Source organism: Grampus griseus, assembly GCF_964374135.1.
Source record: "Grampus griseus genome assembly, chromosome: 8".
Taxonomy (NCBI): Eukaryota; Metazoa; Chordata; class Mammalia; order Artiodactyla; family Delphinidae; genus Grampus; species Grampus griseus.
In genome coordinates, this window is record NC_139002.1 from 39,980,116 (window position 1) to 39,996,957 (window position 16,842).

The 16,842-nt window shown below is 37.6% G+C and overlaps 1 protein-coding gene and 1 long non-coding RNA gene across 5 annotated transcripts in view; one reads left to right on the forward strand and one right to left on the reverse strand.

Annotated features, from left to right (window-relative positions):
* The first annotated feature begins 23 nt into the window (after positions 1-23).
* LOC309826341 overlaps positions 24-16,842 on the forward strand; it is a 23,569-nt gene continuing 6,750 nt past the window's right edge. The window contains exon 1 of the long non-coding RNA XR_014297099.1: positions 24-128. This is a non-coding gene — a long non-coding RNA (uncharacterized lncRNA). The remainder of the gene's footprint in view (positions 129-16,842) is intronic.
* The window catches only part of LOC309826339 (ester hydrolase C11orf54 homolog), a 25,648-nt gene continuing 15,091 nt past the window's right edge, over positions 6,286-16,842 (reverse strand). For 2 of the 4 annotated variants that reach the window (XM_082660429.1, XM_082660428.1), the window contains 6 exons: positions 14,783-14,856; positions 14,498-14,599; positions 13,219-13,395; positions 11,658-11,807; positions 8,583-8,699; positions 6,286-7,648 (listed from right to left, as the gene is read on the reverse strand). In XM_082660429.1, coding sequence (XP_082516555.1) covers positions 7,475-7,648; positions 8,583-8,699; positions 11,658-11,807; positions 13,219-13,395; positions 14,498-14,599; positions 14,783-14,856 — 794 coding nt within the window. In that variant the 3' untranslated portion in view covers positions 6,286-7,474. The remainder of the gene's footprint in view (positions 7,649-8,582; positions 8,700-11,657; positions 11,808-13,218; positions 13,396-14,497; positions 14,600-14,782; positions 14,857-16,842) is intronic. The other 2 variants (XM_082660430.1, XM_082660431.1) reach the window with 2 other exon arrangements.

The window sequence follows — 16,842 nt, forward strand, 5'->3', positions numbered from 1 at the left end:
CCCCTTCGCGCTCCCCGCTTCCCCCCTCGTTGGAGTCTCGCGGAAGAAAACCGGCGGACACGGGAACTCTGCACTTCCGGACGAGCGCTTCCGGTGAATCCCACTACGTCGTCCGGAGAAGCTTCCTGGTCTGTAAGAGGCGTGGCTGGCGGTGGGAGGGTGGGATTCGGGTGCAGAGAGCTTGGGGAGGCGGGTCCCTGGTGTCCACCTCTGTTTTAAGTGTTGCTTGTTGGAAGGTGATGTTGGATAGAAGGATGAAGACGACCGAAAAGAGGCAGGGAAAAGGAGATGAATGGGCCCCTGGATCCTAGCTACGAGAGGCCCTCTGAGAGTGCTGAGATTTGAGGGCTTACACCTGGGGTAGAAACAACATGTCTGAAAAGTTAGAAAATAAGGGCGTAGTTTGAGGAAAACAATTAATTGTGCTTATCACTACTTAAAATTATACTGCATAATTAGTTATCTAAACTCCCGTTAGTGGTAAACTCCATGACGGAGGCTATCTCTGACGTGTAATATGCTCATATTTCTTTCATGCCGGAGTTAAAATAATATTTATAAGATTAAGAAGCACTGATGTGGGCGTGGGGGTGGTGGGATGAATTGGGAGATTGGGATTGACATATATATATATACACTAATATGTGTAAGATAGATAACTAATAACCTGCTGTATAAAAAAATAAAATTCAGAAAAAATATTAAAAAAAAAAAGAAGCACTGTTGAGTCCCTGAGAAAGTATTTCATCAGTAGTAATTCCACAGGGGAAGATGAATTCTTTTATGTTACAAAACTCTACTTAATTTAAGGAATTATGTATATCATTTATCATGAGTCTCTCCAAGTTTTGTGCTAAGGTATATTTAAGTTTTTCAACTCCTTTTCTAAGGTATTTAGGAAAATACAGTTGTCATGGTGTCAGTCTCTACCTAAACAATACATGTGGGGTGTTTGTTGGGGGTGTGTGTGAATTTTCGAGGGAGGAAGCTCAACGTTGGCAAGCTCAACAGATTCTGCTGGACAGTCATGTTTGAGAACTACTTTATGCATAAGTTTGTAAAAGATTTTAATACCTTATTTCAAAATTTGATTAATATTTATCTTGGGCTCTATTTGTGCCAGTCACTGTGCTAAGTGTTTTAAACATATTTCTCCTTTAATCTTTATAAGGTGCTCATACTTATGCAGTTTGGCTGGGGCGTCTGCTGTCTCAGCTGGGCTTGACCTGAAGGTCAGCTGATCTAGGCTGGGCTCAGCTGGTTGCTTCTACTTCAAGTTATAGGTCTACAGGCCATTTAGAAGACTTGCCATGTGTGTCTCATTCTTCTTGTACTAGCAGGCTGGTCAGGGTATGTCCTTCTCATGGAGATGGTAGAGTCACAAGATGTAAGCCTTGCCTGCATTACATGTCTAAAATCCACAAGTCCCATGGCCAAACCCAAAAGTCAAGGGTGGGAGAGGGGTTACACTCAGCTTTTTCAGTTGCAGAAACTGCAGAGTTACATAGAAAGGGGTGTGGATGATGGGAGGAGCAGGGCCAACCATCAGTCACATATGGAAAATAATCCAGTTGCATTCCCTTATCTCACATCCTAAATAAAAATAAATTCCAAATGGAGTAAAGATCTAAGTGTAAAAAACAGTGAAGTCGTCTGCAGACTAAGATACACATAAGGTATATACATACCTAAGTCCTGCTTAGAGGGAAGTGTTCTATAAAAAATATTTGTCAGGGGGCTTCCCAGGTGGCGCAGTGGTTGAGAGTCCGTCTGCCGATGCAGGGGACACGGGTTCGTGCCCTGCTCCGGGAAGATCCCACATGGCGCGCAGCGGCTGGGCCCGTGGGCCATGGCTGCTGAGCCTGCGCGTCCGGAGACTGTGCTCCGCAACGGGAGAGGCCACAACAGTGAGAGGCCCGCGTACCGCAAAAAAAAAAAAAATTTTGTCAGATTTTGAGGGTTCATGGAGCTCAAATCTACGAAAGGGAAGAACTGAACCCCACACCATCTTTCAGGATTGAGGAGGCAGAGATCTGCCAGGCTCTGAATTAAAATCCCGGAAGTAACAGAGTAACAGACTCTAGGTAGAAGTGGCCTGAGTTTTATTTAAAATGCAACTGAGCCCCAACCCAGCTCCTTCTCTGATTACAATGAGGTAATCAGTCTCACACTTCATCTGCCTAACAAAAGAAAGGTGGAAATCCTCACTGGTGAAAGATACCATCTTAGCAGAAGTAAGGGGTAGGAAAGAGTGACTGATAAAACATAAGCAAAAACAATAATAGGAACTAATTCATGAATGATCAAAACATTGGTGATGGAAGACAAGGACTTTAACAGATTAGTATGTTAAAAAAAAAATAGAGGACTTTTCTGGTAGTCCAGTGGTTAAGACTCCGTGCTTCCCATGCAGGGGGCATGGGTTCAATCCCTGGTCAGGGAAGTTCTGCATGCTGCACAACCAAAAAAAAAAGGAAAATGGACAAAATGGATGAAAAGATGGGCAGTTTCAACAGAAAAATTTCAGTCTATAAAAAAAAAGATCAAATGTACATTCTAGACTAAAAACTAGATGCAATTAATAACCCAAGGTTTACTAAGAGATTTGACACAGCACAGAAAAGTATTAGTGAACTCAAAGATTGGACAATGGAAAAGTCCAAAACACAGAACGGAGTGTAAGATAATTTGGGATACACATTCAAAATTCTTACAGACATTAATAAGCTAATAAGGGAATACTGTGAATATCACCCCTTTTCCTGCTTCCTCTGGCCACAAATACCAGTTTTTCTTAGTTTTAGTGCCCTACACCCCAGACTGTAATGTAGTTCTTCACAGCTGGGGCCACCCTCCAGATGAAGCACCAAGAGAAAAGAGAGAAAAATGGGACCACAAGAAACCCATTTCCTGATTCCTCTGGAATCATTTTTCCTTGGTGTTTTAGGTAACAGCTACCCTGATACCACTGGTACAGCAGTGCAGCTCTGACTGCACTGGGACTAGCCTCTGGGCAGAGCCAAGACATAAAAAAGAAACAAGAAAAAAATGGAGACTTTCACACTGTGGCCTGCTGAGGCTCCCTTTCCTGGTTCTCTGGCCAAAAAGAACTGTCTCTTGGGAGTTTTTGCTGTCCATGCCCATTGCGTAGTTCTGTGACCCAGACTGCCTCGGATAAAAGAGGAAAGAAAAATCAGGAAACTCATCATCAGTATTGTTCATTCTTCAAGTTTTGACTTCCCTCTTCAACCATTCAGTCAAAATGGTTTAATTTTCAACAGTGTTCTGGGAGTTGCTTTTTGTATTTTATCCAAGTTTTGTATTTTGGAATTGTGGAAGAAATAGCCTGTTGTGGGCTTATTCCATCTTGGCCAGTACCAGAAATTCATGTGTTCTTTAGTAAATTTATTTTTGTGTTTGTGATATGAAGTGTCCTCTAATGTACAATACCTTACAGGGTAATACTGATAGGACTTATCCTTTTTTATTTTAATTGTTTGTTCATATGTCAGTCAGTGTCCCCGCTGACTGGGGTAGGCCTGGTACAATGCTTGGCACATTGATGGTGTTCAGTAAATTGTCCTGGAATGAATGGTAGAACAAGCCACACGGAGGCATCACAGAGAAACTGAAAGGAAGCTGGGCTTTTAAAACCAAAAGCAAATGAGAGTCTGCTTTTATTTTTTTTAATATTTATTTATTTATTTGGCTGCACCAGGTCTTAGTTGCAGCACACGGGATCTAGTTCCCTGACCAGGGATCGAACCTGGGCCCCCTGCATTGCGAGTGCAGAGTCTTAACCACTGGACCACCAAGGAAGTCCCCCTATCCCAAATATATATATATATATATTTTTTCTTTCAGTACGCGGGCCTCTCACTGCTGCGGCCTCTCCCACTGCGGAGCACAGGCTCCGGATGCGCAGGTTCAGCAGCCATGGCTCACGGGCCCAGCCACTCTGCGGCATGTGGGATCCTCCCGGACCGGGGCATGAACCCGTGTCCCCTGCATCAGCAGGCGGACTCTCAACCACTGCGCCACCAGGGAGGCCCAATCCCATATATTTTAAAATGAACTGGTGAGGCTCTATAAAAGCCCTACTGGGATTAGACTGATGTTGAATTGAATTTATAGGTTTGAGAATTGATACTTCTGTGAGATTGCATCTTCCTGGATGTACGTTTATTTTGATTTCTTTGAGTTTTCAACAGTTTTATAATTTTCTCCATAAAGGTTATATATAATTTTTGTTAAATAAAAATACTGCTGTGTACTTTTGGTAACATTGTAATTGGTATCCTTTTCAGCTTTCCTTTTTTTTTGGTTTTGACCATGCCACCGAGGCTTGCAGGATCGTAGTTCCCCAGTTAGGGATCTAATCCCGGTCCTTGGCCCCGAGAGCACGGAGTCCTAACCACTGGACCGCCAGGGAATTCCTGCCAGATTTACATTTTTAACCTATTTTTTGTTGGTATGCAGAAATACAACTCATTATTGTATATTGATTTTACATTTAGCAACTTTTTTTTCCCTTGTTGAAGTATAGTTACGATATTGTGTTTCATGTGTACAGCAAAGTGGTTCAGTTATATATATATTTTTTCAGATTATTTTCCATTATAGATTATTACAAGATATTGAATATAGTTCCCTGTGTTATACAGGAAATCCTTGTTTCTTATCTATTTTACGTATAGTAGTGTGTATCTGTTAATTCCACACTCCTAATTTATCCCTCCCCCACCCGCTTCCCCTTTGGTAACAGTAAGTTTGTTTTCTATGTCGAGTCTGTTCCTGTTTTGTATATAGATTCATTTGTATTATTTTTTAGTATATGTGCTGCCGAAGCGAGCACATTTGTATTTTTTAGATTACACATTTAGGTGAAATCATACATTTGTCTTTGTCTGACTTACTTAGTATGATATTCTATAGGTCTATCCATGTTGCTATAAATGGCAGTATTTCATTCTTTTTCTATGGCTGAGTAATATTTATATTTAGGAACCTCTTTGAACTCAGTCTGATAATTTAACTATAGAGTCTCTTGGGTTTTCCAAGAAGTCAATCATGTTTTCTGCTGAAAAAATTATTTTTTCCTTCCTTTTCAGTTGTTATACCTACTCTGTCTTTGTCTTCTTTCCCTAGTTGAAACTCCAGTAGTTAATGATATTGGGCATCCTTGTCACATTCCTAAAGTGAATATGGTATTAACATAATTTTGCAAATATCTAGCTAGCTAGCTAGCATTTTAAAAATTGCTTCTCGCAATATGCGCTAGATGTTAGCTTCATGGAGTTCAGGTGATCCTATTTTGTTTACAATGGCCTCTGCCATTTTTTGAAAATACCAAGTCCTCTTCTGCCTCTGAGCCTTTAAATCTGCTAGAAAAGATGTTCCTCCAAATAACTTCATAATAATGGCTCACTCTCTCAGTTTTTTCAGGCCTTTGTTCAAATGTCTCTTTATCAGAGGCTATCCCCGATCTCTCTCTATAAAATGTGTCATAGAGTCTGAGTCCACCTTTGATGTTTGACTGCCGACAGCTGTTAAGCCTTACCCCACTCCTTCCTCCCCTTCTGCCCCACGTTTGTGCAGTAAAGCCTGGCTGCTTCTTGCTTTGCCACCTGTGGGAAATTCAAACTGCATGCAGAACCATCACCCTGGCCCTACCCCGTAACCACCATAAAACCCCCAAGCCAGTCTCCTCTCTCTGTTCTCTCAGGCCATTTTTGGACTTGCTTGGGAGCTGCCCTGCTTTCCCCAGAAAGCCTTATTATGGGAATAATAAAGTCTGTCATACACCCTTGGTATGTGTGTGACTTCATCAGTCTCAACATCTGAGCTGAATTTTGGGTGGGAGTCCACCTTTTCTCAGTGTGGATGCCCACAACAAAATAACATCCTCCTTCACAGTCCATCTTCTGCTTTATTTTTTCTTCATAGCACTAGTACCACCTGACATAATATGTATTTGCCTTCCCCTACTATATAAATGACTGAATGATAGATCCCAGCATCTAGTGAAGTATCTGTCATAATCATTCATTCAACAAATATTTGAGTGCCCACTTTGGCCAGGTTCTCTTAAAGGCAATAGTGCTATAGTGGTGATCAAAGCCCTTGCCATGGAGCTTACATTCCAGAGGGCAGGGTAGGTGTTCTTTCAGTATGTATTTGTTAAATGAATGAATACTAATATTATTTTTGTCTGGAGGTAGGATATTAAAAAGAAACACAATATCATATTATGAATGTAAAATTTTTATTCATTTCTTTTGGTGCAAACTAGTGTTTATTAAAAAATAATATTTAGGAATTTATACTCACTGGACATGTTATAGTTAACATCCAAAGACAAAAAATATTTGTTATAGTTAACATCCAAAGACAATTTATTATATGCTTAGTACTAAAAAGCTCCTAAATCAGTGTTGGCATTACAAGATTAGAGAGTTGTTTTTGGCTCATGATTATTATAGAAAAACACTGAGGAAAACTTCAGTCATTACAATTGGTAAAGGTATAATTTTACATTTCATGAAGGATAGTAGTCATATTTGGTAATAGCCTCATTTATAAATTAAAGTATACTCACTTCGAGGTTGTATTTTGATGCTGTTTCTTTTCACTTCTCGCAAATAACCAACAAGGCACAAACTGCTTCCAATTGACAGTCCAAACAAAGGAGGAATCATGGCTAACCATCTGGTTGCTAATATTTGTTAAAGGCAAATTACAAACTTCAGAGTATGGTTCAACATCACCAAAAGGAGTAAAGTTGCTCCCTCTGACCACCTTATTCCATGAAAAAAGTGTACTTTGACTTCTAAAATGGATTTTAAAAATTCAGTAGAAAGATTTAACAACTATCAACATTTCCAGCACTGATTTTTCTAATACCCAGAAACATCCACTTAGCAGTTGTAAGACTAACTTGAAAAACTGAATATACAAATGTAAATTATTGCCATTAGCTAGTAGGAATCATCACCTGATTCTTAATCCTGTTTATATTTAATTATAAACATAAGACTGATTTTTGTGTGTGTGTGTGGTATGCGGGCCTCTGACTGTTGTGGCCTCTCCCGTTGCGGAGCACAGGCTCCGGACGTGCAGGCTCAGCGGCCATGGCCTACGGGCCCAGCCGCTCCACGGCATGTGGGATCTTCCCGGACCAGGGCACGAACCTGTCTCCCCTGCATCGGCAGGCGGACTGTCAACCACTGTGCCACCAGGGAAGCCCAAGACTGATTTTTAGAATAAACAGAATGAAGAACATCTCCATCATGTGTCTTTGTTCCCAATAATCCCTTTCAGATAGATCTGTGAAGTAATACAGAGCACAGTGTTGACATACCTTTCATTTCAAAGGCCGAAAAAAATAGGGCTTATTAAGTAGTGAGATCATTTCTATTAGGCTTTATATTAGTATCAATTAATGAGTTAATCAGTCAAACGAGTATCAGTTGATTTAATCTCGCCCAAATGAATGGGTCTCTGTTGGTTGATCAATGCGATAGAGAAACTCTGCAGGTAAGAAGTATCCAAGATATTCCACTATATCTGGGGTGGTGTCATAATGGTAGTGTCCACCTTCTCCATGATGACTAAAACAATGAGTGTGCTCCAACCGCAAATCAAACCCCTAGGACAAAAGAGAAGCTATCTGTTAGTATTCCAATTATTTTGCATAGAACTTGTTTAAGGGGATGGGAGACCTTTTTAATTTATGTTACAATAATTTTTATTTTATTTTTTTTAGTAGGTAATACAGTCACATGATTCAAAATTCAGAGGGTGCAAAAGCATATATTCAGTAAAATGTATCTTTCCATTTCCTGCCCTCACTTCCTTTCCTAGAAGGCAACCAAAGTAAGCAGCTTCTTCTATATCCTTCCAAAAGGATTATTTTTAATTTATTACTTGTATGGTAGTACTCTGCACCTACTGTGCTGTATGTTGCTCTTCTTCATTTAACAGTATAGCTTTCAGATCTTTGTATATCAGAACATAAAAGAGCTTCCTAATTCTTTTATATCTATGGTATTCTATTGTATGCGCATACCACTTTCCAACTGACATTAGATTATTTCCAGTTCTTCTGCTATTACAGCAGTGCTGTCATGAATAACCCTTTTAACTAGTCATTTTATGCACATAGCCATATATTTAACGATAAATTCCTAGACATGTAATCACTGGATCAAAAGATATAGTCAGTATTTTCGTAGGTATTTGCTTTAAATTAGTCTATATTATTTTTCTAGGGTACAATATTAGAATATAATGAACAGTATATAGAACAGCAAATAAGATGATAGGACACCTGAATCCTGTTCTGATTCTACTATTTAATAATGTGACTTTGGGTGTTATTTAAAATGCCTGTGCCTTCAATTCTCCAAAGGTAAAATCTGCTCTGCCAAATCATAGGTGGTCAGATATTTGCTCCCTTACCTTTTAAGACAATTCTACAGACTACACTAGTTCTTAAATAAGAACACAAAAAGTGCCTAATTCTAAAAGAATATTCTAAAAATTAAGCATTATTGCAATGTAAAAGACAGACATAGACTTACTGGGTCTCTGGAGATAAAAACTGGCAGACAAACCAAAGGAGCCTTCATCTCATAAAAACGTAACCATTTATTCACGTCTTCATCAGAGTTCAATGGGCAGGAAGAAAATTCTGCTGGCTACAATAAAAGGACATTAAACAAGTAAACATCGAATATTATTGAGCTAAAAATTTATATATAATTTCATTGTTAAAACCTTTAAGCCTTCTTATACATTCTATTGCTATTTTTGGCACCAAGAGAAGTTATATACCCTAGTTTTCAAAAGGACCACCAATCAATGTGTACACACTAAAAGATATGAATGAATAAATAAAGGAGTTTCTCAGTTTTCCTATGAGTATATCCTCATCCCAGTCTTAAATGTCATTATTGATACTGGTAAATGAAAAAAAAGGAAGGCATTGAAAGTGGGGTAGAAGCATCAAACAGAATAAAATACTTAGAAATAAACATAAGGAGGCAAAAGACTTGTACACTGAAAAGTACAAAGCATTGCTGAAACGAATTTTAAAAGACTCCAGTAAGTGGAAAGACATCTTGTGTTCGTGGATTGGACAACTTAATATTGTTAACATGTCAGTACTATCAAAAGCAATCTAAAGATTCACTGCATTCCCTGTCAAAATCCCAATGACGTTTTTGCAGAAATAGAAAAATCCACCCTAAAATTCATATGGAATCTCAAGGGACCCCAAACAGCCAAAACAATCTTGAAAAAGAAGAAGGAAGTTGGAGGTCTCACACTTATTGATATCAGGCTTGCTACAAAACTATAGTAATCGAAATAGTGTGATACTAGCATAACGACAGGCATACAGATCAATGGAATAGAATAGAGATCCCAGAAGTAAACCCTTGCATATATGGTCAAATGGTTTCTGACAAGGATGCCATGACCATTCAATGGAGAAAGGGCTGTCTTTTTAACAAATAGTGCTGGGAAAACTGGATATCCACATGTAAAAAAATAAAGTTAGACCCTTACTTTATATCATATACAAAAATTAACTAAAAATGGATCCGACACCTAAATATAATAGCTAAAACTGCAAAGACTCTTAGAAGAAAACAGGAGGGAAGTTTCATGACATTAAATTTGACTTTTTGGATATGACATCAAAAGTACAGGTAGTAAAAGGAAAAATAAACAGGTGGACTACGTCAAACTAAAAAGCTTCTGCACAGTAAAGGCCACAGTCAACAAAATGAAAAAGGCAGCCTATGGAATGAGAGAAAATATTTGCAAACCATATATCTGATAAGGGGTTAATATCCAAAATATATAAGGAATTCAATAGGAAAAAAAAGCCCAATTAAAAAATGATCAAAGGACTGAATTAGACATTTTTCCAAAGAAGACATACAAACGGCCAACAGGTATATGAAAAAGCACTCAACATCACTATTCATCAGGTAAATGCAAATCAAAGCCATGAGATATCACTCACTCTAGTGCAGATGGCTGTTCTCAAAAAGGCAAGAGATGAAAAGTGTTGGTGAGGATGTGGAGAAAGTAGAACACTTGTACACTGCTAGTGGGAATGTAAACCGGCACGACCATTACGGAGCTTCCTCAAAAAATTAAAAATAAAACCACCATATGATCCAGCAATTCTGCTGGGTATATATCCAAAGGAAATGAAATCACTACCTTGAAGAGATATCCGCACTCCTATGTTCACTGTGGCATTATTCACGTTAGTCAAGATTGGGAAACAACCTAAGTGTCCATCAACAGATGAATGGATAAAGAAATTGTTATCTGTATCTTTTTAGTTGTGATATGTATATGAAATATTATTCAGGCTTAAAAGAAGGAGGAAATCCTGCCATTTGTAACAATATAGTTGAACTTGGAGGACATTATACAACACTAAGTGAAATAAGCCAGTCACAGTCAAATACTGCATGATATCACTTATATGTGGAATCTAAAGAAGTCCAACTTAGAGAAACAGTATAATGGTGGTTGCCAGAGGATGAGGGGGTGGGGGAAAATGGGGAAATGTTGATCAAAGGGTACAAACTTCCAGTTATAAGGTGAGTGAGTTCTAGAGAGCTAATGCACATCATGGTAACTATAGTTAATAATAAAGTATTGTTTACTTGAATTTTAAGAAATCCTATAATCCTTTGGTATTTACAAATAGATTTCTCTATAATTTTGTCGTAAATTGGAAAAGTAAGTAGTTTCACAAATGTGTCTTTCTATGCAGAATCAGCTGGTTTGCCATTTAAAATTATCAGGATAAAAAACATCAAAACAATACGTTTTCTAATGGCTTCATTGTTAAAACAAAAAGGACATTAAGTTATAACACTTTTACACTTCATTCATTTATTCGTTCACTCACCTACCAAAAATTATTTTAAAAATCCTAGATGACCTGGTCTGTCTTCATATAGTATTCCGTCATTAATGCCTTATAAACTTATTATAGTCAGCCCATAAGATTATCATTTTCATGAGTTCTTTCCCTAAAACCACAACCATCGTAATAGCAAAGTCTATATAGGGATTCTAGCAATGAAAATAATCAGTTTCTAAGGCTTATACTCACATCTATCTCAATCTTTAATACAAACAAATTGAGAAGAAAGTTCTAATATATTAATATGAAAAAAGGACTCCGGCTGGACATTATCATACAAGTTGCTTTACAGTATTGTCTGTCATTTAAATTTGATCACAGTAAAAGGGTTTGTTCAGGGTGTCTTTAAAAGTTAAATTCTCAGGTCTTCCCTAGTGGTCCAGTGGGTAAGACTCCGTGCTCCCAATGCAGGAGGCCCAAGTTCAATCCCTGGTCAGGGAACTAGATCCTGTATGCATGTTGCAACTAAGAGTTCGCATGCTGCAACTAAGAAGTCCACTAAGAAGCTGGCATACCGCAACTAAAGACCCTACATGATGCAACGAAGATCCCACGTGCCACAACTAAGACACAATGCAACCAAAAATAAATAAATAAATATTTTTAAAAAAGGTTAAATTCTCAATGTATATTAAAAAAATCCTACGATCTTAAGCACGTGTGTGCGTGCGCACACACACACACACACACAGGCCTTTACCATAATATGAGTCTTCACTTTTCCCTTCTGAATCACGAAAGTACCTCCCATTCCTACAGGCTTATCTCCATAATGTTTTTCAAGAGTCTGTCTCATACAAGTCACAAAGTTAAGTTTTCCAGTTCTTCTTTTGGCTTTCACCTCAATGACCTAGAGAGGACATAAATACACATACCATTGTTCTAAGCTGCAAAATATTATGTAAATAACTACCCAAGTGAAACATTATATAATTCAGTGCCATCAAGCAAATATTCACTTGTTTGCTTCGAGCACCCAGATATGAGCAGAAGTGTCTCAATCCTCTAAGTCTTAATAATATATATAGTATTATATATATATATATATATATTATATATCATTTACTCTAATAATGTCGTATTTGTGCTTTCTTGGACTGAGAGAGTTATAGCTAAATTTTATAAATTTATAGCCAAATTCTACACTGAACTCTAGAGATTCTTATATGTCAAGGTGGTAAAAGACTGAGAATTCTTTGGTTTAAAGGGATTAACTTCTGATAACTGGAGGGAGGAGAAATGATTATGTTTTCTCATTTCCTTTAAAAATCTGGACTGCTGTCACCTCCACTTTATTAGGTATTTTTGCTTCACTATCTCATTTCCCAAAGTGGCTGAAGTAGTTATCTCTACAAGATCTGGGAGTTCTCACAACAGCTAAAACTGAAATAATCTTTAAAAAAAAAATAACAGCTTTATGGGGGATATAATTCACATACCATACAATCCACCTATTTCAAGTATACAATTCAATGGGTTTCAGTATACGTATAGAGTTGTGCGACCATCATTACAATTTTGGAACATGAAATCATCCTTTTTTTTTGTACTAACAGGAAGTAAATATGAAGTGAGGCATTAATTCTTCTCACGTCTTCTATAATTTTTTGCTCCCATCATTTCTATCTCAATCAATGTCTGATCAGTCTGAAATGAGTAAGTTACATATATACCAACTATATAGGTAGACATTATCTACTTCAGCTGCATGGTTCATCTATTTGACTAACTCACTCCCCACAGGAACATCCTATTTTAGTTCCTTGGAAAAAAAGCTATTGCTTACTAAGTATTATTTTTTTTTCTTTTTAAAATTTTTGTTTGCGTGTGTCTTTGTTGCTGCGTGCAGGCTTCCTCTAGTTGAGGAGAGCGGAGGCTGCTCTTCATTGCGGTGCTAGGCCTTCTCATTGCGATCGCTTCCTTGTTGCAGAGCGTGGGCTGTAGGCGTGCTGGCTTCAGTAGTTGTGCCGCATGGGCTTAGTTGTTCCGTGGCATGTGGGATCTTCCCAGACCAGGGCTCGAACCCGTGTCCTCTGCATTGGCAGGTGGGTTCTTAACCACTGTGCCACCAGGGAAGCCCAAAGTATTTTCACTATGCCTGTAGTACTTTCTGAATCTTTCATAACTGTGTTATTTAAAGAGGTTTGGGACTTAGGTAGCTTTGGATTTCCTTAAGAAAACTACAGTAGTAGCAATAAGCATGCAAATTTTTAGCTATCTGAGAACTCTTGGAGAATACTGCATTTTTAGAACAAAATCACCTTTCCAGGCTGGCCTTCACTGGCAAAAAGATTAGCCAGTAATGCAAACCCAAAATCATGATATTTCTCACTGTATTTCTCAAGTAGGCACCCTCCATCTGCAGAGTTAACATGAGCAAAGTAACTTCCATTCACAGGAGGTTTGTGTTCACTTTCTGTTTGAACAACTGGCATAAACTGAAAAGAAAAGTAAATAAGGTAATTAGTCAAGCCTAGTATCTCTATGCAAAGAGAAGATCTTGAATAATGTAACAAAATATTTTGTCCTAGACTTTAAGACATTTTATTTCAAGATCTAATAATAAAACATGAAAAATAAAATATTTAATGTCAGATTCAAAATGTTAAAGATTTACAAATATCAAAAAAACTGAAAAAAAATTTTAGAAAATGTTTACAGTATTATAGTGTTTCTATAAGATTGTGACATTTGCATCAAAATTTCTCATTTTATTACTTACTTATTTACTTACTTACCTACCTACTTACCTACTTACTTACTTAGTTCCCTGACCAGGGATCGAACCCGGGCCCTTGGCAGTGAAAGTGCCGCGCCGCGTCCTAACCACTGGACCGCCAGAGACGTCCTTAAAATTTCTCACTTAAATTTTAAACTTTTTCTGTCTTGAACACTAGGCAAATTATATTAATGTTTCTATAAAAGGACTTGTATGATTATTGACTAACAGTCATAGATGTAAGAGGCTGTGAGAGAATGGGCAGACTGAGCAGGTTATTCTCCTGTTCGTGAGATGTGAAGAAACAGTGATGTTTTTATGTTGGAAATGTGTTAACATACATAGTGATAGATACTACCTTTTGTAAACAATAATCATACTACTGGGGTAGGTCCCTGCAATTTGGTCTGAAAGAGGGATTTGATTAGATAATTAAATATTTCATTCATCTTCTGATTGCAAGCTGCCCTTATACCAGCAAAGATCATAGAGAAGTTAGGAATCCTCTGATGTGTAAGGACTGAAATCTTTCACAGTCCAGAGTCCTCAGCAAATCACAGTAGGACCTTCGATGGACTCCTCGAATACTGAGCATGTGCCATAAGAAAATCTAAATTAGAGATGAGTGCTCCATTTCAGTTGGACTAATTGGAGCATGTGCTATACTCCAAATCTGTATCAACAGTAACAAATCTGTAGAGAGGTATGACATCAACCACTTACAATTCATTCAGAAGACAAGATTTCTGATAGGGCAGTAAAAGGAAAAAGGCAAACTAAGTGTCAAATCAATAAAATAAAGTAATTATATATATGCTGACCTCAGAATTGAATCCAAGAGTCTGAAATGGGCCTGCTCCTGCTCCAAGAACAAAAGCTCCAGGAAGCTGGATTTCTTTTGCGATTTTATTTAGATCATAAACCTATACAAGAGGAAATGCATATTATTTAAATCTTACTTATATAAATTCCCAGATTTACTTTTTATTACTACATCCATTAACACTTCCTTGTCACATTGGTCAGTGGACCTTCTAATAATAAAAATAGGAATCAACCCGATTTTCATAATCTCCATGTGAATGTGAAAAGTAAAAGAAACTTACTTTTTTTTTATTTGTAAGAGGCAATAAGTAAGGTACACCTCCTACTTCTGCAATTCTAGTTTTCCCACAGATACCTAAAAAAAACAAATAAAACAAGCCATCTTAAAAATAGGCAAACATCTAAATTTAAGTATAAAATGCCGGAAGACACTAATTTATTAAGAGTATATAACTTTTCAGTTCATAGTTTTACAAATAGCAGGGGTTGGAAAATGTAAGTAGCTAGGATCCCTGTCCTATGCTAACTTCCTGTGTTTCTAATAGTGTCATAACCAAGCATGACTTGATATAGTTAGTAGCATAAAGGCAATCGAAAGTTGATGATACATAACACTGTAAAGCAACTATACTCCAGTAAAAATTAATAATATAAAAATGAAAGTTGATGATAGGGCAAGGGCTAGAACTGGAGCCAATGTTTGGATGAGGTTTCTAGAATTAGTCTATAATGACTTATTCCTTTAAAAATCTTTCTTTTGGGGGAGGGAGGGTTTTAGCTAAAATTATATTTTAATTTAAAATATTTTGGTAAAATATTACTTCTTTTAAAAATCCATATTGAGAAGTCCTCTTGTTAGAGTTGTTTGTTCCAAGGTTGTTTATAAAAATGACAAGTAATTTTAGGTAACTTCAGATGCTAGGAACTTTCTACTTACATTTTTAATTAAACGTCACAGGTACAGCTAGACACTGTTTGGGAAAAGATCCCCCAGTGTTCTCCTTACTTGCTGCAAGTGACAATAAGTCCTTCCTTCTCTAGTGCTTTGGTTGTGTCTATTGGCTCAACACCCACCAAGAGGTGAACCTGGTTTTCGGGTAAAACGACGAAATAATACTAGTAAACACGCCAAGATCACTAGTGACAAGACCAGTTCATGTAGAAAGTACCTAAATATGTTTATGAAAGATCATATATGTAACATGCATACATATCTGGCTTCCTTAGTATGTAATTTAAAGACTCACAAATTATTGACAAGAACCTAGAAAACTCTTTTTCAAACCAACCCTTTGGGTGACAAAATTAAGATTAACTATTTTTCCTGTACTCTTCTGTGTTTTCTGGTTTTTATTTGAATTATTTAATCAATTATTTATTTTGGGGTAAAATATATTACCCTTATAATCGGAAGAAACAGAGCTATAAAAAAGTATTATGATAGGGACTTCCCTGGCAGTCCGGTGGTTAAGACTTCGCCTTCCAATGCAGGGGGTGCGGGTTCAATCCCTGGTGGGGGAGCTAAGAGCCCACATGCCTCAGGGCCAAAAAACCAAAACATAAAACAACAAAAAAAGTATTATGATAAATGCTTTTAAGGTGTGAAGAGATATTGCCATCTGGTACATAAAACTTCTAGAATTTACAGGTCTACTTAAAATCAAAGACTGTTTGAACTAGAAAGACCCAAAAAGAACATTTAACCCAAATCTCACTCCCCCCCACCCCCATTTTAATGTATCTGAAGCCCAGATACATTAATTGGCTTACCCAGGGTAATGAAACCTTAAGTGGCAGAGAAAGAACTAGAGTCCAGGATTTCTACGTAAAACTGCTTTTTAACAAAGATGTCAATTACATAATAAAAGAGTGAGTAAGTGTGACTGTTCCAAATTCCTCATTACAGTAGGGTATAATGAGAGAATGTTGGACTTTGGAAGCAGACAGATCTGGATTTGAATCCTGATTATGATTCCCACTGAGATTACTTAGCCTCTCTTCAGCTTCAGTTTTCTCATCTATAAACTGGGGCTAGTACTCACCTTGCAGTGTTAGTATAAAAATTAAGACATCAAATATAGATATCCATCATACTGTCTGACAAATTATATTTACTTAATATTGAAACTGAATGGTACAGATGAACCGGTTTGCAGGGCAGAAATAGAGACACAGATGTAGAGCACAAACATATGGACACCAAGGAGGGGAAAGTGGCAGGGGTGTGTGTGGCAGGGGGGGCGGGTGGGGGGCAGTGGTGGTGGTGGTGGTGGGATGAATTGGGAGATTGGGATTGACATATATACACTAATATGTATAAAATGAATAACTAATAAGAACC